Source organism: Chionomys nivalis, chromosome 2, assembly GCF_950005125.1.
Source record: "Chionomys nivalis chromosome 2, mChiNiv1.1, whole genome shotgun sequence".
Taxonomy (NCBI): Eukaryota; Metazoa; Chordata; class Mammalia; order Rodentia; family Cricetidae; genus Chionomys; species Chionomys nivalis.
This window is the reverse complement of record NC_080087.1, coordinates 57,100,460-57,125,838: the sequence shown is the minus strand read 5'-3', so window position 1 is coordinate 57,125,838 and position 25,379 is coordinate 57,100,460. Positions and strand designations below refer to the sequence as shown.

The window sequence follows — 25,379 nt, the reverse complement described above, 5'->3', positions numbered from 1 at the left end:
TCCCATTCCTTCAGCAGCAGCAGCAGCAGCAGCAGCAGCAGCAGCAGCAGCAGCAGCAGCAGCAGCAGCAGCAGACGCTCTCCTTTGTCTACCCTTCTAGATGGGATGTTGCTTATAGCTGTGGCTGCTCTGGAATAATCCATTACATAACCCAGCCTAGCCATGAACTCCTGGTCCTTCTGCTTTAGCTCCCCAAGTGCTGTGGTTACTGCCTGGCAACAGTGTGTTTTGCACCAGTTCCCTCTTTGTGCCTTGATTCCCTAGTGGGGGCAGGAGGAGTACAGGGTGCTGCTGAAACCAACAGGCTCAAGTTAATGGCTACACATTTGGTAGGCTGTCCAGAAACCCCGAGGTAGAGCTCCTAAGGCTTTTGTCATAGGCAATAAGCACGTCTTCCTGCTATTGAAGGAGACCCACTCAGTCATCTTTCAAGCTGAGTCCTTGCAGAGACAAGGCTACTGGGGAGCGGCGGGAGGACAACATTGGATCTTCTAGACTAGGTCGTTACATTTTTAAGAGCTTGGTACCCTTGCATCTTTCTGTCCACAAATTTCTATTACCAGGGCTTGGTCATCTTTCTTGCTTGGGAAGACATATATGTACTCCAAAGGCTTAGCTGTTCAGGAGAACCTGATGGACTTGTTTCTGCAGAAATAGCTAATACTGCGGGGTGATACTGTTTCACATGGTGCCTCAGAGTTGAAAGTGCATTGCTTGAAGAAATACCACGGAGCCCAAAAACACCTTGGCAGTATCTATTCCTGGGTATTTTTCTTCCTTTGTTTTTGATGTAAAGGGATTAACCTTACCTTTCCATACATGCAGTAATTTGTTAAAATCTTAGGTAAAGACCCAGTATTTGTTTGGACTATGAGTTCAATGCATTTCCCATTAGCAAGTGAGCAACCTCACCAGAAAGAGCTGGAATGCCAGGTGACCCAGAAAGACCTGGAAAGTCAGGTGACCCAGATGATGGGCTTTAAGGAAGCTGAAGACTCTCCCGGCTGAGCTGCCAAGTTAGATTCCACCATGGCAGTTGTTGTATGGCCAGGGGTCTCCGGTGTCAGCCCATGTGTGGGACCAGTGAACCCTGGTGAACTGGAAGACCTGCTGGCTGAGCCGTGGACCCATTCCACAGCACCTGTGGTCTGTCCCCTTGTCTTGGACTCTTATTTCATGTTCAGTAACTGGCAGGATCTGAGAAAAGCTTCCTAATCCCTTCAGTCTTTCAAGAAAGAACCCGGTCACAGGAATTTTCCATTCCCACTACGTGTTTACCTTTCTTTAAAAAGAAAATATTTTTTTGAGATTGTAATTACATCGTTTCCCTTCCATTTCCTCCCTCTAAACCTTCCCATGTATCCCTCAATCCATAGTGTCTTTTTAAAACAATTGTGTTGCATATGTGTATGCTCATGTGCATGTGGGGGTACTAAATTCCTAAATACATAAATACAACCCGCTCAGTCTGTATAATGTTACGTGTATATATGTTTTCAGGGCTGACCGTTTGATATTAGATAATCAGTCGGTCTGCCCTTTCCTGGAGAATACTATTCCTGCTCTCAATATTCCTTAGCTGCCTGTAGTTCTTTGTGTATGGTTGAGGTCTAGTGGACTTTCCCTGCCACATTCAGTTCATGTTTAGGCAGCCATCTTGGCGAGACTTCATGGGCCTAGTGCCTGACATAGTATCACAGCAAACCCCCATTCTGCTGGCTCTTAGAGTCTTTCTGCCACCTCTTCTGTAGTGATCTCTGAACCTTGAGTGCAGGAGATCTTTCATTTGGGTTTTACAAACTCGGCATTTTGATTGGTTGTGGTGAGGGGTGAGAACTGTACTTACCCAGGTAGATCCTAGAGAAGGGTGTACAGGATCATGTTTAGCGCTCATAGATTCTCGTATGACTGTCCTGGTTTCCCTTGGGTTCCTTTGGGCAATTGGTATTACACTGCTACTGATTTTGCTTTAGGAGTTTCAGGTTTACTGTGCAGTATGTGAAGTGGCTTAGAACGTAGTGTGTATTGGTACTGAAATAACACACTCCTGTCTTTAGAGAAGCTGATTTAGCCTGTGCGGATTCAACCTCCTTAGCTCGTCATAGCTCAGGGAGTGATCTGATATTATACATTCTAGATTTTAAGTTTGAATGAGTGGACCAGTAGAAGCTTTTCCAGAAACTGAAATGTTAGTGTGTGCTTGTTTAGTCTTTGGAAGTACCCTTTTCTCATTGGGTCATTTTATGTGGATTTTGGAGCTGTCTGGTGCTCATCTGTTGGTATAATTTGGTACCCAGCCAGTGTCCTGGAATCATTAATTATTTCATTTCAATGTTTAGTGATATCATTGTGTTGGTTGTCAGCTGCTTTTGCATGCTGTGAAACTTTGTGTATATACAGTGTTGGGTAGCTGCACATGCAGGTGAGGCTGTAGTGTAGACAGTGTCTGGAGAGACAGCAGGGGAGGCTGCCCCCCAGAGGCTCCAGGATCGCTGAGCTCCAGTGGTGTGTGTAGAGACGGGGTCTGTTGGCCTGAGCCTCCGCAGGGCGGACATTATTGTTCAGTTCGTTCCTACGGAGGAAAAGTCTGCAGCTTTTTGTTCGCAGTTGCCAGCACTAGCTACTTTGGTGTGTGGTGCTGGTTTCCTTTCATGGCTTCTTTAACCTTGACTCATGGTGTTAGAATAATTAACACAGACACTTGAAAGATCGCCTGTTTCCAGATGCACACACTTGTCTGCTGTGTGAGTACTTGCCCAGACTTTTTCCTTTAGCTCAGAAAGGTGTCTTCTCCCTTCCCAGTCTTCCAGTGCGTGTCATTGTTTGATTGTGCCTACGCACTGGCGTCTGCTTCAGAGCTACAGAAAACACATGTTATTCTTGAAATAACAAGACAACAGAGAACAGGTTTTCTGAGTTGTAACATCCAAAGAGCTGGAAACAGTTGTGTTTCACGGGAAGGGGGTGATTGTGAACTTGAGCAGAAGTCAGTCTCCCCGGATTGCCGCTGTTGGGCTGTCAGGTTGATCCCACCCACAACACCTCCACAGATTCCTTTGTTATGCTTGCGCTGTCAGTGGTTTCTGTTGCTGCAGGTTTTGATGCCAAAAGGGGAGCAGTTGGATTTGCAACACTAATGGAGTTTTCTCCCTGAGTGTTTGATGAAGGTCAAACAGAAGCGTCCTGACTGTTGCCACTTGGCAGGCAAAGGACATCATATTTTAAGATTCACGTAATTTTAAAGCAGGCTGATCTTTTTCTGGCTTAATAATAGGCTAATTACATGTTTTAAATAGTCTAAAGTAGAGTCCCTGTTTAGTCCAGGGTACCAGCAGACATTTGCCTGGGGTGTCTGCTTGAGGATCTGTGGCACGGTGCCAGTTCTTTGAGGACCTGGTTTAAGGCCTCCCAAGGACAGCCAGGTAGCACTGCCTTGACTCAGTCAGGGGCTAGTTTTCAGCACAGAAGCTCCCAAACATGAAAAGTGTTCATTCTTCAAGTTCCTTGGTCCCTCCTCAGCTGGCTTGGGAACTTACTTGAGAAAACACATGGTGGAAGAGCTTTGGAGGCAGCCAGCAGGCTGGGCTTGTGGTGGCCAACCTTTCTACAGCTCTGCTTCCTGTGTGTGGCTAAGAGAAAGCGAGTTGAGATTGGCCAGGCCCAGGGCGGCGGTCCTGGTACTCAGTAGACACTTCATTTCCTGCAGATTGCAGGTGAAATAGACACTGTGCTGAATTCCCTGGGTGTTGCTTGGAGCAGTCTTGGAACCGTGGTTCGTTACCCGTGGCTTCGAGTGAGTGACTCTGAGGAGCGAAGGCCCCATAGCCTCCCAAGATAGACGAAAAGACAGCTCTTATCCCAGATGGATCTCAGCTGCCATCTGCCAAGGCCTTGATCCGTGGACCAGTCTACACACCATCATTCTGCTGTGTTTCCACAGAACCTTCAGTCTATGTTTGAATGCATCGCCATGTCTACATACCCTGGCTGGGACTTGTGAACTGGAAGCAGCCTAAGTGCTGCTTCAGCCTTGCTAGTGGAAACTTACTCATAGCCCCTGGGAGGCCCTGGCCTTGTCATTGTCAAATCTCATCCTAAAGTGCATCCCGCCCCCTTCCCACTAATTCAGTAGTTAAGGGGGAGTGTTTTGAGCACTCAGTATAAACCAGACCCTGTATATGGGTGTGCCTCAGCCCTGTCACCGCTTATGGGCTGCTTGAATATAGGTGTGGCCTATGGTTTTGTCCACTTTTCCTTCGCTATAGAGTTATGGCTCCTGTTTCCCAGCCAGGTAACACTTTTCCCCATTGCCCCTTTATATCAAGCTTCCTGTTCTGACTGCTTGCCTAATGTTGCGAAAGTGATTCTAGATATTCTGGCATTTTCCTGCATCCTGGGTGTGTATTCCTAATGCCCATTTCCCTCTGCTTCTATATGAAATAGCTTTCCAAACTGGAAAAGGATGTAGCCTTCTTTTTCAGATCTCAGATAAAGATTGGGTTGATAAAATTATTTTGTTGTACATTGCAAAATAAATTTCAGGAATGTTCTGTAATTCGTTGACTTTTCATTCTTTGACACACTGATTTTCTATGGCTAGATAAGTGTGGTTTTGAAGGGGTTTCAGCAGCTTGTATTTATCACGCCCCTCATGGGAGAGGGAGACAGTGTGAAAATCTCAGGGGAGAGGTGCATGGAAGAGAAGAGTTGACCAAATGCTGCCGCTTCACCTACTTTGTGGGGACTTATGGGCTGTGTGTACCTGGGGCTGCTTCCTACATCTGGGGCCTGGAGTGGAGTGGGAAGTAGGAGGCCTTGGGGGCGGGGAGGGTAATGCAGGGAGTGGGTGTGGGCAGTGGTTGCAAGGCTGCCAGGGTTCTGTGTGTGCCGGAAGTGCAAGTTTGGCTGGGAAGAATGGAATGTTCCCTTTTGCCCTCCAAGAGCAGAAACAGCTGTGGAATAGCTTGAAAAGACAATTGCTCAGTGAAAAAGTAATGTATACTATTTTGATATTAAAATGGGATCTACACTAGAAACCCACCCACACTGCGGTGGTGTGCCGGCTCTCCACAAGTCCACGGAGGGCTAACTTCTCCAGCCAGCCCTTCACCTGAAAGGCCTGGGGGTGTGGAGAGTGGAAATGGGCTGTGCCTCTTCTCCTTGGACGGCTGTTCTAGGCCTCCTGTCAGCTGGCCCACTGCGGGAAGACTCAGACTGTCCAGAGGACAGCTGTGGGGAGAGAATTACTGTCAGTGAATTGAACGGGAAATCTTGTTTCTAGCTGGAAATACAATCCTTCGGCCAAGTTCCCAACAATATTTATTTTAGAACATCTTTGTTTTTTAAGGTCCTTTAGTGGCTTAAACTTTTAAAACTTTTAGTTAGACAAGAGCAAGAGTAGAAACAGGCATACTTGTCTTACACATCAGAGTTGATTACGCAACCCTTTTAATGAAGGTTTACTTACATCTTTATCAAGCTGAAAGGCTTATTTTTTTGGCCACTATAGAGAGTACATATGAAATAATAGTTTTCTATTTTCAGGCCTGGTACCACACTTGAAGTTTATGCCCTGAGACTTGGGTTTGCTTTTCCTCATCATGTCTCCATAGACAGAACCAGGACAGTAGTCAGCTGAAGGGTGCTCCCAAGTAGTGGCTGCGACAGTCCAGGGCTTCCCTCTGCTTGCTGCCAGGTGCTGGGCAGAAGGGAAGCTGTCCACACAGAATAAGGCTGAAGATCCTTTCCCATACCCAGTCTTGTAACGGAGAGCTGATCTGGACCTCGGTTTTCAAATAATTACCTTAACTGCCTTTACTCTCTGACCTCGGTTCTTGCCCGGAACTTGGTCTTGGAAACTTGGACACAAAGGAGCTCACTGCACTGTTACCAGACCCGGGCGGGGCACCGGGAGTCTAAATCAGTCAGTGAAATGCTAAAAGGGGAACTTTCAGTGTCTTGGTCCTGATTACAAAGCGGGATAGCTGGGGGTGGGGATGGGGATAGAATGTCCAGGCCTCACCACAACTACTGAATCAGAGCTCTGGGCCATGGGTGAGAGTTGCTACTGAGTGAGACCAAGAATCTTGTCCGAAACTACCTTTGAGAGGCCCACTCAGCCCAGCCATGGGCACTTCCCAGGCACCTTGTCCTATAGCTGACCCTGCTGCTCTGCTGTGGCCCTCAGTGACTCGCCATTAGCAATGAACTCTCCTTGCAACTTTAGTAACACATGGCTCACCAGGAGCAAGCATTGGAATCCAGACAGTGAACAAGTTTGTTCTAGATCATCAGCGCCCACAAGACAAGCCCTGAGACAAAACACATGCTCCACAGAAGGGGCAGGTGAGCACTTCTGGAAACCAGCCATTCGCTGTGTCTCCCGAGTCCCTCCTAAAGAGCAGTGGGCTCCTCAGTTGACAACTGTAACACATTCTTTTTCTCTGTATGCAGCCCAGAAAAGGGAGAGAGGGAGGAGGAGGAACTGTCTTCTTTGCGAAAAAGCAAGGCTTTTAAGAGTTAAATTACACAACCTTTTTATTTTTAAAGCAAGTAGACTTCTCTTCGTCGTTGCTGAGAAAGATAAATTGATACCATATGTTGCTTCCAGACAAGCCCTCTCTGTGTTCCAGGGGAAGCACATGCAGCTGGTGTCTGGGTTAGTAGAGTCTCCACAAGGTAAACATGGCGTGGAAGGAGCCGAAGCAGAGGCAGAGTAGCCGCAGTTAAGAAATGTCCAGTTACTGGCACAGCACCTTAACAACTGTTAAAAGTCTGTAAAGGGTTTGTAACTCTTTCTTGGAGGACACCACCGTGTCCCGTTTTGACTTAAAGCACACGTAAATAGTAAGATAAGGTTCTGTGTGTGGCATCTGTCAGTTGTTGAGAGCGGTGCTTGGCATGAGGAGTGTTGCATGCTGAGCTTCCTGTAATCCTCACAAGGATCCTGGAGGAAAGGCGAGTACCTCTGATCCTGGCTTCTCTACAGGGGCAGCTAAGGTTCAGATTGCAGGCAAGACAGCTGAGCTCAGAGCACTGGGGCCTGTCTCAGCATCCTGTCTTCTCCCAGACTGCCTTTCCTCGCTTGCTGTTTTACCCGCCCACTCTGTAAATGAGTGGTAGATATCCGCAGCTCTAGGGTGCTTCTTGCTCCCGTTCTGTTTGAGTCCACCTGTATTCTAATGGTTTAGCATATATTTAAGGGTCATGGACACCTTAGCATCAGCAGTGAATGTATTCTGCAACAGAAAACTGTTCATTGTATCAAGAGAATAATGATCAGATTCTACTGAGTGCAGTCATCTTGTGCTAATGTCTTTTAGGTGGGCCGGGCCAAGGGATCTTTAGGCAGTAGCCCACATAGTGCAGTCAGCATGACTGTGAAATGCCAATCCCAACAGGTTACCTCCTCCACACACCTATTGCACACATCTCTGGAACAGTATGCCACTAATTGCAGCCACAATCAAGGGACCTGGTTTGCCAGCTCGATGACTAGTTAACTACATCTAGTGGGGGTTTGACCTACTAGTAAGTCTGTTCAGTGTAAGCTATTTCATAGACATTAAGGCTGGCACAAAATGAGATGGCTGTTATTCTTAGCTTTACTCCCAAACTGTAGACATCTCTCAAGGTTTTATAAACCTCAGTGTTCAGACTGACGAAGAGCTGGCGTCTTTGCCCATGAAGCAGCAGTTTCTTCTAGAGATACTTGTGGCATTCTTGTAATTCATCAGAAGCTTTATCTTTCAGTAACTGGAGATGCTCACAAGGTTTTGTGTGGGGTTACTTCTGGGCATCTTTAGTCAGTGTGGTGATGGGATGACCAAGGAAAACATATCCCTAGTTTTCTGTCCAAGTGAACTTCATAATGTACTTCAAATTGTATATGGAAGTAGGATTAGTAGGAGTAGAAAAATCGTACTTGGGATAACTCGAGTTTTATCAAGCCATTTATTCATTATCTTCAGCTACCATTCTCCACACTAATGTAAAACCTTAGTGAAATTTAAATTATTTCTTATAAGGATACATAAATTAATGGAAAATCATAGTTTGGTGGTGGTGGTGTGATTTGGGTTTGGGTGTTTTGTTTTATCAAGACAGGCTTTCTCTGCGTAGCCCTGGCTATCCTGGAACACTCTATAGACTAGGCTGGCTTTGAATTTTTGAGATTTGCCTGCCTCTCCCTTCTGAGTACAGGGATTAAAGGTATGCGCCCACTGCTCCTACACAGTAGGATATTTTTGATGGTCGTTTTCCTGAGATTAAAATGGGGTGGGAAATCTTACAGAACTGAGGTTTTCACCTTTGTTACCAAGGAAGGTGTAAGAAAAAAAAAACTTGGTCCTTATGCTTTTATCCAGCCGTTTTTTGTTTGTTTCTTTCTTTCTTTTTTGTTTTGTTTTGTTTTAATGTTTCTTGTTTCAATAAAACTGAGGTGGAAAGCTAATCAGACTTCTAACTCTGAGGAAAATACATCTGTAGCGTCTAGCCAGCAGGGCAAGGGCATTTGAACAGTAATGGACAGGTGAGCTGCGTTTATTGGCTTTTGTCATTGTCCTCCTTCAGATTATGGATTTTATAAATGGAAGGTGGCCAGACTGCAAGGGAGAGAAGCTGCTGGGATTGGCCTATCTGGGCAGTGTGGCCCAGTTTTGTTTGTGTTGTCTTAGTAATAAAGTAGCTGGAAAAACCTGCCTGGGCACTTAGATAATGAGCCTCAGGGAATGAATTCTGCCATTAGTCACCCTCTAAACTGAGAGCCCAGTGAAGACTGACCACTAAAGCCAGCTCTAACTGAGGTGGGCTTTGTGTAGGAACCCGGGTGGTCCTGTTTGCTGGTGTGGACATACATACTGCCTCTCTTCAGGAAGGGGACGCCAGAACAACCAAATGCCTTTTTACAAAGATTAGGGAGAGGCCTCTAAATTTCAAAAAGGCATTACATTTTTGCAAGTAGGTTGACAAACCTGCTTCCAGTTTTGGTTTCTGCACACTGGCTAGTGGGCTCTAATAGTTCATATCTCAGAGGCTGAGCCTTCATGTGCAAAATTGGGGTACTGCTGCACTCCCTCGGCCCTGTGGTGAGGATTGGAGGCAGTAACTAACTCTAAGCCAGTGGTGCGTGGTCTGGTAAGCCTTCAGATCTCCACTTTGTAATTAGGGACCAGGCTTCATGACCCATCCCTGCTCTGTCACCCTGTGGTGCTGGCCTTCCAAGCCAGGCTTCAGGCCCTTCCACGAGTTTGATACCTCTAATTTCAGCCACTTGTGATTGCAGCAAATTATACATATATGTCATTAAGGGTTAGAGTCATAGATGGCTATCAGAAAATCCATAAAATGTTTCATTGGCCTTTTGGTAGGTTTTAGAATTGGTAACAGTAAAAGACATTTAACAAATATCGTCTCCTATTATAGAGGATCGCTGACTGTGCTCGTTTTTGTAAACGTTTGGTGTTCATGTGAACTTTTCCCAGAATTTACAGCAAAGGAGGCTAACAGGTTGGAGGAGTTAGGGGAATGTCTGCATTGCGCCCTTAAAGCCTCAGGACCAGCTCTCTTTTCACCCTGAAGTTTGTGTTGATGCTTTTATTGAATGTATTGAATTACCCATGTACTCAGAAAGAGGGACTGCCCTGCTCTCTGCAAGTGCACGTCAGGAGTGTTACCCACTTCATAAAGAAATAAGGTTTCTGAACCATTAGTACACTTGCCATTGCTCTTTTCAAAAAATCGAATGTGGCCGGGCGGTGGTGGCGCACGCCTTTAATCTGGGAGGCAGAGGCAGGTGGATCTCTGTGAGTTCGAGACCAGCCTGGTCTACAAGAGCTAGTTCCAGGACAGGCTCCAAAACCACAGAGAAACCCTGTCTCAAAAAAAAAAAAAGAATCGAATGTGAAAAGAACAGCTTCAATTTTATATGCCAGAATTTTTATTTTTATTTTTTTTTAAATAGCAAACATCTTTGTGATTTGGAACAAAGCGCCAGGTTAAACAGGAAGCTTCAGGCTGGAAAGGCAGGGACACTGGAAACACAGGAGCTCACTGACACTGCTTTTCCAAATTCCCAAATTTTGTTGCACTTTCTGTAATTATGTATTTTTATTTCCTTTCTTTTCTGGAGTTGGTGTTTCTCCGTTTAGTCATGGCTGTCCCATAACTAGCTCTGTAAACCAGGCTGGCCTCGAGCTCGGAGATCTGCCTGCCTCTGCCTCCGCGAGAGTAATGGAATTAAAGGCGTGTGCTGTCATGCCCAGCCTATAATTATATTTCTCATTACTACAGTTCACACTGATAATTATTACCATGCCACTCCCTCTCCATACTTTGCAATAAACCTCCAGCTCTCCGAGAGACAAGTCGCCTTGGTGGCTATTCTGTTCTCTTACAGTCCTCGGAGCCACAAGTACAGGGCCAGCACTTCCTTCTTAAACACTGCTATCAGAATGTGAAATTTTACTTGTCCCCTCTAGGGTCCATCCTGCCACAATTTCACAATTCACCGTATAACTTCTGCAGCTATGGAAAGGGCGGGGACCACGAAGGAGTAAGTCTCTCATCTGGAAGAATTTACATCATTTAGACATTCTGCACCCTCAGGAACTGTGGGTAACTTCCTTCCAAAGAGCACAGCATGAAAGGAAGAAGAGTAGTCTGCAGTGGAGAAACCTGACAGGCGCTGTGTCAGCTGGGTGGCCAAGGGCTACAGCAGCAGAGCCTAGCACATTGCTAGTGTACATCCTAGATAAAATGCACTGAAAAGGACAGCGTCTCCAAAACCTAGACCCCAGACTAATCATAAGGAAAACGTGAATCCCACTTAATGGACAATTACAAAAGCCAGTTTAGTACTCCCAGAACCATCGCAGCCAAGGGGAAACGAAGGGAACATAGTGAAGAGCTAATGTACCCTGGGTGGGACCCCACCACAGAACAAAACAAAACAAAAGTAGAAAAAAATTGGGAAGTCTGAGTAGCATGTACAGACTTTAGCGCATAGTAATACAGATTGGCTCATCCACTGTGACACTTATCAGGACTTAGGATGTTAGGGTGGGGACACTTGATGACGGATCTATGTGGATCTGTTATTTGCACAATTTTTCTATATATCTAAAACAAAGCCCTCCCCCTTTAAAGTAGAATAAACCCCTTCAAAGTCCTAATGATTTGAATGTCCTGCAAGAACTTACTCCTGGCTTAGTGGATACACCAGTTGTCAAGGATAATCAGGCCCAGCCATATCTCTGTCACTGGCCGACCACGTGATCTCAAACAAATCATTTTATCTGTCTGCAACAACAGCAGGTTGCCATCTTCATCATGGCTATGATAACATCCAGCCAGCCCTCCCTCCCTGGATGATGTAACCATGATAGATGATAATGCACTTCAGACACCAGTCACGCCATGCAGCCAGGCTTTTACTCCTCTTATGAAGTGCAGGTCCACAGTGAAGGGTGTACAGAGCCTAGGAAAGCCCATTCTAATCTGCAAAATGCCTTTATGTGCATGCAGCCAGAAAAAGAGTTGATGGTGTTCCCCACATCTGGAATAGCACCTGCAGGCCAGATGAGCTTTTATTGGCACGTTAAAGACGAAAGACATTGCCTAATACTGCATATTAAATATGAACAATTCTAAAAGTCACATTTAAAAAGAATTGGCAACCATCAACTGTATTTATGTAGAAGATACAAATACATGTGTTCTACCAGATTGTTTTTAAAACACAGAAAGTCAACAGGATTTTGTCACACTCTGATAGCAGTGTTTAAGAAGGAACTGCTGGCCCTGTACTTGTGGCTCCGAGGACTGTAAGAGAACAGAATAGCCACCAAGGCGACTTGTCTCTCGGAGAGCTGGAGGTTTATTGCAAAGTATGGAGAGGGAGTGGCATGGTAATAATTATCAGTGTGAACTGTAGTAATGAGAAATATAATTATAGGCTGGGCATGACAGCACACGCCTTTAATTCCATTACTCTCGCGGAGGCAGAGGCAGGCAGATCTCCGAGCTCGAGGCCAGCCTGGTTTACAGAGCTAGTTATGGGACAGCCATGACTAAACGGAGAAACACCAACTCCAGAAAAGAAAGGAAATAAAAATACATAATTACAGAAAGTGCAACAAAATTTGGGAATTTGGAAAAGCAGTGTCAGTGAGCTCCTGTGTTTCCAGTGTCCCTGCCTTTCCAGCCTGAAGCTTCCTGTTTAACCTGGCGCTTTGTTCCAAATCACAAAGATGTTTGCTATTTAAAAAAAAATAAAAATAAAAATTCTGGCATATAAAATTGAAGCTGACCTGGCAAGATTGCTTAGTGGGTAAAACTTTTCCTGTTAAACCTGACGACCTGAATTCGGTTCTCAGTGCTCACGTGGTGGAAGGAAAAGAGCCTGCTCCACAGGTGTCCTCTGATGTCTGCACATATGTGATGCCCTCCTATTCCCCCCAAAATGATGTTTTTTTTTTTTTAAAGAATTTTTTTTTTTGGATGTCTGTTTTGGACTGGACCATCCTGGCTCACACTTTGCGTTTTGCCTTCTCTCTCTACAGAACTCTATCCGGCACAACCTGTCACTGCACAGTCGATTCATGCGGGTTCAGAATGAGGGGACCGGCAAGAGCTCCTGGTGGATCATCAACCCCGATGGGGGGAAGAGTGGGAAGGCCCCCCGCCGACGGGCTGTCTCAATGGACAACAGCAACAAGTACACCAAGAGCCGTGGCCGAGCAGCCAAGAAGAAGGCGGCCCTGCAGGCTGCCCCAGAGTCAACAGACGACAGCCCTTCCCAGCTCCCCAAGTGGCCCGGCAGCCCCACATCCCGCAGCAGCGACGAGCTGGACGCATGGACAGACTTCCGCTCACGAACCAATTCGAACGCCAGCACAGTTAGTGGCCGCCTGTCGCCCATCCTGGCAAGCACAGAGTTGGATGATGTCCAGGACGACGATGCTCCACTCTCCCCCATGCTCTATAGCAACTCTGCCAGCCTGTCACCCTCTGTGAGCAAGCCGTGTACTGTGGAGCTCCCGCGGCTGACTGACATGGCAGGCACCATGAATCTGAACGATGGGCTGGCTGACAACCTCATGGATGACCTGCTCGATAACATCACGCTCCCACCGTCCCAGCAGTCACCTCCTGGGGGGCTTATGCAGCGGAGCTCCAGCTTCCCATACACTGCTAAGAGCTCTGGCCTAGGTTCCCCCACCAGCTCCTTCAACAGCACCGTGTTCGGACCCTCGTCTCTGAACTCCTTGCGCCAGTCACCCATGCAGACCATCCAAGAGAACAAGGCAGCCACCTTTTCTTCCATGTCACACTATGGCAACCAGACACTCCAAGACCTGCTCACTTCGGACTCACTCAGCCACAGCGATGTCATGATGACCCAGTCAGACCCCTTGATGTCTCAGGCCAGCACTGCTGTGTCTGCCCAGAACGCCCGCCGGAATGTGATGCTTCGCAATGACCCGATGATGTCCTTTGCTGCCCAGCCTACCCAGGGGAGTTTGGTCAATCAGAACTTGCTCCACCACCAGCACCAAACCCAGGGCGCTCTTGGTGGCAGCCGTGCCTTGTCAAGTTCTGTCAGCAACCTGGGCTTGAGTGACTCCAGCAGCCTCGGGTCAGCCAAACACCAGCAGCCGTCTCACGTCAGCCAGTCTATGCAAACCCTCTCGGACTCTCTCTCAGGCTCCTCACTGTACTCAGCTAATGCAAACCTTCCTGTCATGGGCCATGATAAGTTCCCCAGTGACTTGGACCTGGACATGTTCAATGGGAGCTTGGAATGTGACATGGAGTCCATTATCCGTAGTGAACTCATGGACGCCGATGGGTTGGATTTTAACTTTGACTCCCTCATCTCCACACAGAGCGTTGTTGGTTTGAACGTGGGGAACTTCACTGGTGCTAAGCAGGCCTCATCTCAGAGCTGGGTGCCAGGCTGAAGGATCACTGAGGAAAGGGGAAGTGGGCAAAGCAGGTCAGTGCCCAATGCCATGCATAAGAACGGCAGGTGGGGGTGGCAAGGGCAGCCCATGAGGAGCTGCAGCAGCTGTGACGTCAGCAGTCTTAACTGCAGGCTAGACAGGGCGCACAGCAACAATCATACAGTCAAAGAGCTCACTCTGTATATCTGCCTTCAGAGCTAAGGCAGGCTTCCCTCCCTCTGTGGGCAGAGGATGAGAGGTCAGGGAGATGCGTACATCATAGGTCAAGGTGAAGCATACCAGCCCAGAGAGTTTCTTATTTTTCTGCGTGATGGTTCTTCACACCCTAGAAAAGTCATGTTTCACATGACTGCCGATTAACTGTAGGTGTTTGTGGACTCAGCCCCATATGGAGCTGGATCTGTTAGATTAGTCTTCACAGTGCAAGATCTCATTATTGCTCAGAATTAAATCATTTAAAAAGCAAATTAGGTTGAAAATGCATATTTTTATAGGGGTATTTTATGCATCTCTGTTTCCGAACCTATACGTGATACCAGGTACTGGATGACATAGTTGTGGAGAGTGGCAACTTTTTTCATTATTTCATTTTTTTTTCAGGTTATTTTTATTTTGTTCACCGTATTTGACACTCACTTAGTTCTCATCAGCATTGACTGTCTACAGATTTTTAATGTTGTTAACAGAGATACAGGTTACCACAAAGCACATGCTACAGCGTCCACAGATAAGATGTCCCTCTGGCTCAGACAGCTTTGTTGAGCTGGTGTCTGTCGGGGCTCACATCTGGAGCCCCGTCTCCTTCATGGCAAGTGTCTGTCTCTGTTCGCAGCCCACTCATTGCGTGGGTGCACTTGAGAGTGTTCACGGTGTGTCCTTAGGTCACACCTCACAGGGAGGAGTATGGCCGTTTCCCTTAAATGGTCGTGTCTTAATGCTGTTGTAATAGAAGCTGCAGCTTTATGACTAGGAGAAAAGCGATGGACTTGGGCAGGTGGGACACACCTGCAGTCTTGGGAAGCAGAGAAGGGAGGAGCGCATTTGAAGCTAGCTAGCCCAGGCTGTATCAAGAGGCCATGAGGGTCCATCCCAGTCTACATGGATGGACTTGTTGCTTAGCTCCTGAGCCTCACTCTCCCAGTTTAGACAAGGAAGATAGGGGCCTGCTGTTGCACAGGGCTGCTGCCAGAATGGAGCACACAGAAGAGTGTGATTGTGGAACTGCCCCAGGTTGAAGTGTGCTGACTGACAAGTGAGCAGGCAGGGAGCCACAGGGCCTAATCACTTTGCTCAGGTCATAGAGTTAATCCATAGTCCATAGATCCATAATAGTTCTTAGTGTTTGTAAATGGTTAAAAAAAAAAAAAAAACCCAAAAAACAAAGGACCGCTAGACTGGGCCAGAGTGTGAGTAATGGACAGACTTTCCCGGGAGCTCTTCTCCTGGATTAGGGTCGGGCATCTGGCTCTTTCTGCCAACTGGCTTGTGCCAGTGTTAAAGGGCTCCTGTATCCTCAGCTCCCTGCCTTCTTCTTCTTTTTTTTTTTTTTAATTTCAATCTCAGCAATCTACTTAGCACCTCCTTCAAATGGTACAAAAGAGAAAAGAAGCTCAAATCCCTAACCGGGTCTTGTTAACCATCCTCCCTGGGGCCGGAATTACAAGGGTCCCCCATGGTGAGCTCTCTGAAGCCCTCCCTGGGTAGCTGTCAAGGGGGCCGTGGAGCATTCTGAGTCTAAAGTGGCTCAGTTTTCTCAGGCACAAGCAGGCTCCTGCTAGAAACCCAGCCATCTGCTATGGTCATTTAATAGCCTCGAGCTGGTAAGAACACTGCAATGGAAGCTAAGGGGAAGGACACTGCCAGGCCGTGACCGCCAGACCTGAACTGGACTTTAGAAATGTAGATATTCAGATTTTGGAAGTATAAATGGTTTGTCTTCCTTCAAGAAGAATGCAATTGTGGTTTCTGAAGACATAAAAAAAAGTTTAATTTGTTCATCATTGTAAGAAGGTTACTTCCTAGCTTACTAGAAAGAGTTTATAAGAAAATGTGTTTTCAGTTTTTGTCTGTTTCCAGTGTAGATTTCCCTTCTAGTTGAGTAGCATGCTGTGTGTGTTTATAAAAAATTGTCTGAAAATCTGTTAAGGGAGATTTAAATATATGATGAACTTTGATTAGTGATAAATTTCTATTTTGGACACAGTACATTTCATCATTATACCCCAATGAAACTTCAAGTTGTTCTTTAGCTTTTTAGAACATTTTAAGGGAGGTAGATTTGAGGGTTTTGTTGGTTTTTTTCCCTGTTAAAAATAAAGTGAGAGCTGGCAATATGGCTTAGCTGGTTAAGGGGCCTTGCCCAACAAGCTAGGAGCTGAGCTGGAGCCCCCAGATCCACAGAAGGAGAGAACCAACTCCTGAAAGTTGTTCTCTGACTTCCACACTTGCAGTAGCGTGCACATGCCCACACCTGCACACATTATTCACTCAGTAATAAAGGCAAGGCTACAACTGTGCACACACCAGTGAGCCCAGCACTAGAGAGGCTAAGGCGAGGAAGATCAAGAGTTTAAAGTCAGCATGGGATGTACATAGCGAGACCCTTTCTAAAAACAGAACAAAACAAACCATAGAAAAAAATTGCTCAGTTCTCCTGAAAACAGTCTATCTTGAGATGTCCCTAGGACAAGAGAAGAAATACCCAAAGTGGGGGGTAAAGGGGAAGGACTTGGGGAGTCTGCTTTTCTGGTAGAGAATTTCCATCCTGTTTTAGAAAGAATTCTGTCAATCATCAGGAGCATGTTGTGACCCAAAAAGTACTGGGGTTGATTTTTGCTTTTGTTCTTTAACTTTTAACTTTGTTTCCACTTTCTTAAAGGTTTCTCTTGAATTTTGGAAGCAGGCCTAAAGGCAGGCTCTCAGCTTCACTTCCCCCATCAGTCATCCCAAGCCCCCTTCTTCCTGGCTTGCCTCTGCTTTGTTACTTCTCCAGGCTGGTGTGCAGTGCGCCCACACCAGGTTACATGGCCCCGCTGGGCCAATGGAGCAGCTCTGGCCAGGTGACATCTTACTGGAGAACCTCTGTGACAGGAATCTCTGGAGAGCTTGAGTCTCCCATTAGCATTTGTTTTAGGGCTTGGAGAAAAGCCTTCCATCTCCTGAGCGCTCTGCAAAGAAACCCAGCTGTGTTCTGAGTGCTGCTCCTGGGCGGGTAGAGCAGCCTCTTCCAGGTGCTTGCGGACTTGGCGTTTGTGCATGAGAAGGTGGCGTGGGGGCTCTCGTCGGAGTCTGACAAGCATCTTCTCCACAAAAAACCTGCTTAAATTTCACCATTGTCTTAAAATTGACTTCCAAATTAACAAGATCTTTTGCTCTTCTTCTTCCTTTAGTATTTGGAGACCCCTCTGGGGAGAATTCAGAATGTAGTTTTATATGTAAACTACTTTGTGATTAAGAAACTGGAAAACATCCACTAGGGGAAGCTGGATGGAGATGGGAGGAATTGCTCCCTTTCCTGTCGTTAGCTACGCGAGTGATAAGTCTGAGGATACTGGTTTTCTGTCTGTCAATGGGAAACAGAATCGGAGCCTTTTAAATGTGTGTAACATGCGTGGTCTAAACTTGAAACCTAACCAGTCTGTAAAGTAGTCCCGCAGGGATGAACAGTGAGGGGCAGAACTGGAAAGATCTGGCAGTATACGTGTGTAGAATTAGAACTTAGGATTGATGTTTAGACTGCTTGCCCAAAGAGACAAATCTGTGATGCCAGTTTGACTAATGTTTGATTATTGTATTTCTATCATGTCTTTAAAGTTTACATTGAGAGATAATTCTAACAAAATACAGGTAATCAGTGTAATCAGTGGCTATCAGTGTTACATCTTTCTTGATATTGATCACTTCATTTGAGGGAATGTAAACACAGATTGCACTGTGCTGTGTGGAGAATGAACCCTGCTGTCCCCTGTGGTCACAGCAACCCCAGCACACAGAGTTCTGCCTCGGTTTTCTGAAAAGCTGCTCTGTCATCCATGGTGAGACCAAATTGGCTCTTTTTTTTTTCTTGTTTTGGTTTGCTTTTTTTTGTTTTGTTTTGTTTTGGTTTTGGTTTGAGACAGGGCTTCTCTGTGTAGCCCTTGGCTGTCCTGGAACTTGCTCTGTAGATCAGGTTGGTCTGGTAACTCGGGATCCGCCTGCTTCTCCTGGAGTGCTAGGACTAAAGGCTTGAGCCACCATCTGGCTCTGACTGGATCTTTAGTGTTGAGGGCAGTAAAGGAAAATTGGTAAACATTTCCTAAGTTTCTTCAATATCTTGAATCAAATCTTTTTTCCTTGAGAACCAGAACCCCTACCCCAGGTGTTCCTGATAGTCAGCAGCTCTCTGGATGACGGGGACCTTTCCTGGGCACGTAGCGAGCACTTCCCAGCCCTGCAGTGTGGCCATGTGGGTGGAAATGCTCAACAGCCGGGATTCAGTGACTGTAGGAGGGAGTTGGCAGTGGCAGCAAGTGTTTGCCCTGTTATAGGAGTGCCTTCCCTGGGAATCTGAGCCACAGACCCATGCAGAATGACTACCTTAGCATGCTGGAGTTTCTCCGTCACCCCTGCAGACGATTCTATTGTTACATATTTTCCACTAATTCTCCTGTGAGCATAAAAATAAAGGCCCTATTTCTACAGGCGCTCCATGCAGATAAGTCAAAGTGCAGGTCGAGCCTAGGGGCTGGCTTCCTTTCCTGAGTGCTTGGTTTCTAGGCCAGTTTCTCAGATTGGACATGAGCACCCACTGCAGCTCATCATCCCCCGGCTCCGCTCTGAGGGGAGCTGTGGGTTTCAACACCTCTCTGCAGCTCACTCAGGCTTGAGGTCATGGCAGAGAGGCCGGCCTTCGCAGGTGGCTGCGTTTTCATGGCTATGCAGCATCCAGTCTCACCAGGCTTGCAAGCGTTTATACTTCCTGTACAGAGCTAGCTTTTGTAAAAACTAATTTGTGGGATACTGTGTTTTGTCATTTTGTTAGAAAGTTATTTGATATTTATTGTGATTTTAAGTGATCCCGTAATTTCTCAGACTGTAGGAAGCAACTGAGCAACTTACACTGTTGGCAAGATGCAGCTGCCTTCCTTGACAGCTAAAGCTAGTTTAGGTTTGGTGAGACTTGCTTTCTGGAGCTGAGCCTTCCAAGTCCGCTTGCCCCTTTGGGGCCACACGTTAGAGAGGCTGCTGTTTGCCAGGTTTCAGGCCTTCCCAGAGTATCCCATTAGCATCTCCGAAGGAGGGCCCCACCTTTCCCTGGGCTGCTGTGGGTCTTCGGTGGAAGCCAGGATCAGGCCACTTGGGAAAAGCCTTGGCTTCCTTTGCTCAGAAGCCAGAGCCTCCACCTGAACTAGTCCACAGCTTGTCAGGAACCTGGATCTCCCATCCTCATCCTCCCTGTCAGGCATCTCTGACCACTAGGGATGCAGAGGTGCAGAGGCGTTTGTGGAAGCAGGAAGGAATGTTCAGATGGGCAGATGCTCACACTGGTCTGGCCTCTAAAAGCTGGTAGTTACCGGTTGGGCACCACACGGTGGTAGGGGTCAGAAAATCAGTCACTGTACTTTAGACTGCAAGTTTCTGCTGGGTGACCATCTGAGAGGCAAGGCTGTCTTCTAGCTTGCTTCAGGTCTCGGGGACCTGGACTGCGTGAATCTATCTGGTCTGCTTTTATTTCCTTCTCGCCCAGTAAGAGATGTGGCCCTTACTCCGTGGTTCTAGATTTTCTGTTTGCTTAGTGACCTTTAAGCCCATGGTGTTCGTTTGTTAAAGGATGAGACTCTTTGGTCATGAAGTCGCATGGTAATTGCAGTGTTTCCAAAGGACAGGCTCTGCTTGTCAGTTTTGATTTGATTGAAGGTTTGTGTGCCGCCATGTCCCCTCTCTCTCCTCCCTTTTCTCCTATGCTAGTCTTCCACCCTCTTCTCTGGTGAAAGCAGTCCAGGCCTTGTTTTCTTTTTTCAGAGAAATATTTGTATCCCTGTGGAATGTTTGATTTTGTTCCTTAGGGAAGTTAATAGCCCAGGAGACCCCAGCCAGATGCTTTCTTAGACTTCGTATGTTCAAAGTCAAGATCCTTACCCTTTCTGTCGGTCCTCCAATTGTAAACATGGCCCAATGGCTCAATGGAATATCTGTGGATCATTTGTATGTTCAGGAAATGATCAGAAAGCCATACAGGCCAAGTTATAAATAATCAAAAGTGTGGCGATGAACCTGTTAGAAGGTGGAGCTTAAACGCTGCCTGCCGCCTAGTGCCTCACCCAAAGCACACCTTGCCAGGGGCGGCTGAGTTCCCGTCAGGCTGCCCTGTGTGGTGCAGGTGGACAGTGCAGTGCCCTGAGATGAGAACATGAGTTCAAGACTCACCTCCTACTGGAATCAGCACACCTGGCCTTGCTGCCAACCTGTCTCCTGCAGACTTGGCATCAACTGCCTTCTTTCTGCTCCCTCTTGGTTTCCCTCCTCTGTTGGTTCATGGCCACTGTCTGCGTCACCTGCAAGTCCTGGTTGAACCTCGCAGGTGGATGTATAGTTTGAATTGTGCGGAAGCTGGTTTGTTGTTGCTTATGTCTGACACAGGAAGAGGACTTTGGTGAACCCTGTCTTCTGTGCCTGGCACCTGGACCCTCAGGTCCACCCACCCTCAGGAAATCTCGAGCACCCCCAACCTGGATACTGCCGAAATTCACCCCACCTCACCCCAGGGTCACACCTGGTGGAGGTCAATGGGACTCTTGAGGTCATGGCTTATGTCTGTAAGCATTTCTTCGGGGCTCCTGTTCCTTCTATAAATGGTGGATCTCTCCATTGTGACAGCAGCTTCAGACAGAGGAGCAGGACTTCTTGTAGGGATTTGAGGGCTTTCTATGGTGGGGTGTACAGAAACATTACATAGCTGAGAGTCCATTGAATGTTAAAATATGCCTTGAATTCAACTTTACCTTAGAAGAAACAGGAATTTTAGAAACTTCATAACAACCCTCCCCGGGAAGCATTACAAATCTTAGATTCTGCCCGCGTGCCAGCGAGCCTTGCTCTTGGCCTGTCTGAAGAGGTCCCAGAAGCAGCAGAGTCAGAGGACGCTGGGGGGCAGTGGGCAGGAAGGAAGGGCCACTCCAGCTTACTCAGCTTTCCAGGCTACGTGGGACATCCAGACAATTTATTCCGCTCACAGGAATTGCTGCTGCTTGAGGTCAAATACTGTGTCTAAGATGGCGCTCTTAAAATAGCAGGTGTTCCCTGGCGCTTGAGTCACTGTAAAGACTATGGCCCGCTTTCAAGGAATTCAGTGTATTGGGAGCTGGGGGTGTAGGGAGGCTTTCTGGACACTGGATACTGAAGTGCCAGATGCCAGGCAGAGCGGAAAAACGGCAAGCATCTGGGGAAGGCAGAGTGCAGCCGGCTGGTGATTCACCTGGGTGGGAGGAAAGCAGGCTGGGCCAAGTGTCCCTGAGGTGACTGGCAGGTGAGTGTGTGGCCTATCTCAGCACACTGGTGGAGGGCGTGGAAGATGGTGAGGCTTGATCCCACAGGTCTTTGCCAGTGAAACTTTGGGGTATTATAGTTGAGGGTAATCAGCCACAATCAGGAGAGGATCTTAACCGCCACTCCCCCCCCCCCAAAAAAAAGTGGTTCTTTTTGTCTGGTTGGTTTGGTTTTGGGGTTTTTTTGATTGGTTGATTTGGGTTTTTTGTTTGTTTGGTTGGTTGGTTGGTTGGTTGCTTCTTCGTTTTGTTTTCTGAGACAGGATCTTATATAGCCCTGGATGGCCTGGAACTTGCTTTTGTAGACCAGGCTGGCTTTGAACTGATCGTAATCTGTATTCCACTCTCTCCCTAGTGTTGGGATTAAAGGCATGTGTCACCACACTTGGCAAAAGTAGTTCTTTTGAAAGAAATCGAATCCCAAACTTTGCATATTCTATAAGTCAGAAGACTCCAGAGCATACAGGAGAGCATGGAGTTTCTCACCTTCCTTCAAGGCAGCGACAGGCTGTTGTCTGCTGTCCTTAGCCATCAGTAATCCTTGGCGCCATTTTTGTCCTCAGCTGTGAAGTTCCAGGATTGTTCCTTCTCTTGGTCTCCCTGCATTTTGTCAGCACAGCACAAAGGCTGGCCAAGAGGGCAGACAGACAAGTCCAGGCGTCAAAATGTCCTAAAAACAAAAGGCGCTTGAGGATGATGTCTCCAGCCCTCCAGCCAGGTCTTGGAGGCTTTCCCTGACGCGTGAGAGGCTTCAGCATGCTCCTGAGGAGACAGCAGTCCCGGCCCAGCCCCACGTGTCACAGGGCTCACCTGCTTTTCTATAAGCTGAGCTTTTCATTTTTTAAGTAATGTGTGTAGATTGCTGCCTGTCCACGCTACCCCAAGTGTTACCTCCTCCGTGTTTACTCACCTGGTAAGAAGAGCTCGCGTTAGCAGATGGAGGGGCCGCAACCCCGTCAGCCACCTGTCCGCAATAACCAGTTAAAGGAGACAAGAGTAAGAAGTAGAAAGGGAGAATTATTTTCCGTGGCCATGTTGGGCAGAGGGACCCAGGACTGGCATGGGGAATCGTGGCCTGTGGCGGCAGGGTTCAAACAGGAAGAGGTGCTTTGCTGGGCAGCCCTGGTAATAGTGCTCCCTGCCCACCACTGGCTCACTGCCAAGTGTCCCCTGCCAGGTCATCCGGCTAGTTGTAAATTTTTCTCCTGGGTAAGTTCCTCCCCGACCAACCTCAGTGACTTCAGCCTTCCTCTTCTGCAGGAGCTTCCTGGGGAGATCGTTATTTCTTGGGGTCCATTCTTTAGGTAGAGCACAAACCTCTCTTTAGAACACACTCATTCCTCCAGATGGGTTAGTTAGGTTCAGGTTTCCTGCTGGAAGGCTTTGCCACCAAATAGAAACTTGCCTTCCAGTGCGATTAGAAGTTCCTTACCTGTCTGTCCCTCATAAAGTCTCCAGTGCCTACCACAGCTCCAAACCGCAGTTGCCTAGGTGGGTTTTATTCAGATGGCTCCTTCCCACCCCCTCTCTGGACAACACTGTGTAGCCAGCCGTAGGTCCAGTGGCAGATGTGCATAGGCAAAGTACTGATGCCACCACCTACTTTTAGACCCCCTCACCTGTTCCAACCCAGAAGGTAAAGAAAAATCAGCAAGGTTCCCCTCTTCCCTGTGGTGTGCATGTTTCAAAGGGGGTGCAGCATTTCAGTGTGGCCACAGGGAGGTGGGGACAGGAGCCTAAGTTCAAGGCCAGCCTGGGCTACAAGATGTGGCTGCCTTGCTTACGACTCACAAAAATGGGCTGGAGAGATGGCTCAGTGGCTAAGAATGGTGACTGCTCTTCCAGAGGACCCAGGATCAATTCTCAGCACCCACTGAGTATCTCACAACTGTCTGTAGCTCCAGTTTCAGGGGATCTGATGCCCTCACACAGACATACATGCACGCTAAACACCAGTGCACATAAAATAAAAATAAATCTTTTTTTTTTTTTTTGACACAGCCAGACAGTGGTAGGGCACACCTTTAATCCCAGCACTTGGGAAGCAGAGGCAGGCAGATCTCTTTGAGTTTGAAGCCAGCCTCAACAGAGCAAGTTCCAGGACAGGCTCCAAAGTTACACAGAGAAACCCTGTCTACAAACAAACAGACAAACAAAAAGGTTCACAAAAGTGGTTTGCCTAGGGTGGCACCGGCATGGAAGGCTTGGTTGAGTGTCGCAGGTCACTGATGAGTGGAACAGGCAGGCAATTCTTTGCTTTGTGCTCCAGCAAAAATACCGAACCTTGGAAACCCACAGCTGTTCCCTGAACTGTGAGCGGCTACCCTGTCCATCAAAGGATCCCGTCCTTCTCTGTCCTGAGCGTTCCATCCTTGGCCCCCAGCTAAGCATGAGGGTCCCAGTGCTTCCTTCACCTTTGCTTCCAAGCAGACATTCTTCCAGACAGTTAGAATTCTCTCCAGGAGATGGTTGCTGGCTAGCCTTCATGGGTTTGTGGACATGAAAGTCTGTCTCATCCAACTCTCCTTCCCCTCATGGCGTATTTGGTTATTGGGGTCTTCCTTTCTCCTCTGCCAACAAGATAAAAAGGCTGCCGGCAAATGCAGGCTTGTCACGGTGGAGTCGGCTGTGGGAGGACAGTTATGCTCCGTGCCCAAATTCAAGTTGATTGGGTGGTTCTGTTTGACGTCATTTTGGAGGCCTCTCCCTTTCTTAGAACATCGTGTGGCGTGGTGGTGATGATTAGGCGAACCCTGTCTTCCCTGTGGATGCCAGGATCACAGAGGGACTACCTCTCAGCAGACACCTTAGAGTGCACCGCTTCATTTTCCTTGATTCAACAGCCTGATTTCACACATGGCGGTAGTGAGGAGAGATGAGGCCTCTTCTTCCTCCCCAAGGGAGTCCCTGGGAAACAGGACATCGTTTCTGAATTGCTAACTGGTGTACTGCTAAGTAACTGCTGAGTAATGGCTGTAAAGTTTCTCAGCTGTCTGCTTCCTTCTTCAGTCTGGGTTTGTTTTTTAGCTACAGGGGCATCAACACGTACACAAGCCCCAGAGCTAGCTAAATCAGCGGAAACTCCCACCAATCCAATCCAGGCATGGTTGAACCCCAGTTAGTGGTGGTCCTGTCACTTTGCCCCCTTCCTTTTCAGTTCCTCTTTGATGGGCAGGTGCCAACAGTGAGCTGCAGAAGCTGTTCTGACATTCAAGTGCCCATCTCCTTAGGATTCCTTTGTTCTCCTGGGTCCTGAAAGCCGTCCCTGTTAGGATGGTTGTGTTTCTCTTCGGCACGTGTCTGGTTCTTTTGCACTGTTTTCCCTCTACCACAGAAAAGAAAAACTAAACAGAGCATAACCTCCCAGAGGGGTGTAGTGAGGGTATTTTGTGAGCCGTGCCCTCTGTGGGAGCTGTGTCTGGCCCTCCTGGCTCAGCCCACAGACCCAGAGGCAGCTTCCTGCATAGACCTCCCCAGGAGGCCTTGCTTGAGACCCTGGAGGGAACTCCAGCGCATAGTGTCACAGGTGGCCCCGCCCATTCTGCAGAAAGGGGAGAGTGGTGATTAGTGCCTCTTCTTCTTAATGATGACATTCCCAGAGGATGCTGGGCCTTTGCCGAGGGGGCCGGGTGGGGGGGAGCGGGGATGATTGCTGTGACTCTGTACTGCTGTGGTGCGGCTCGTGCCCTAGTCTCAGGGCCCATGGCCAGTCCTGACTAGATGATGACATACTGGGTGCTTAGGTACACTCTGGATGCTTCCTCCCAGGTTGTTCAGCCATGTGCTCAACCTCTGTTCTTGGGGAATGAAGTATGTCATCTTCCCATCATGCACTAGTTTTCACAGCAGAATAATTAACACCAAAGGGGACCAGGGAGGGGTCTGAATTAGG

The 25,379-nt window shown here is 47.6% G+C and overlaps 1 protein-coding gene across 2 annotated transcripts in view; it reads left to right on the top strand.

Annotated features, from left to right (window-relative positions):
- Foxo3 (forkhead box O3) overlaps positions 1-25,379 on the top strand; it is a 92,258-nt gene that overhangs the window by 60,792 nt on the left and 6,087 nt on the right. For both annotated transcript variants that reach the window (XM_057759431.1, XM_057759441.1), the window contains exon 3: positions 12,561-13,996. In XM_057759431.1, the coding sequence (XP_057615414.1) occupies positions 12,561-13,961 (1,401 nt within the window). In that variant the 3' untranslated portion in view covers positions 13,962-13,996. The remainder of the gene's footprint in view (positions 1-12,560; positions 13,997-25,379) is intronic.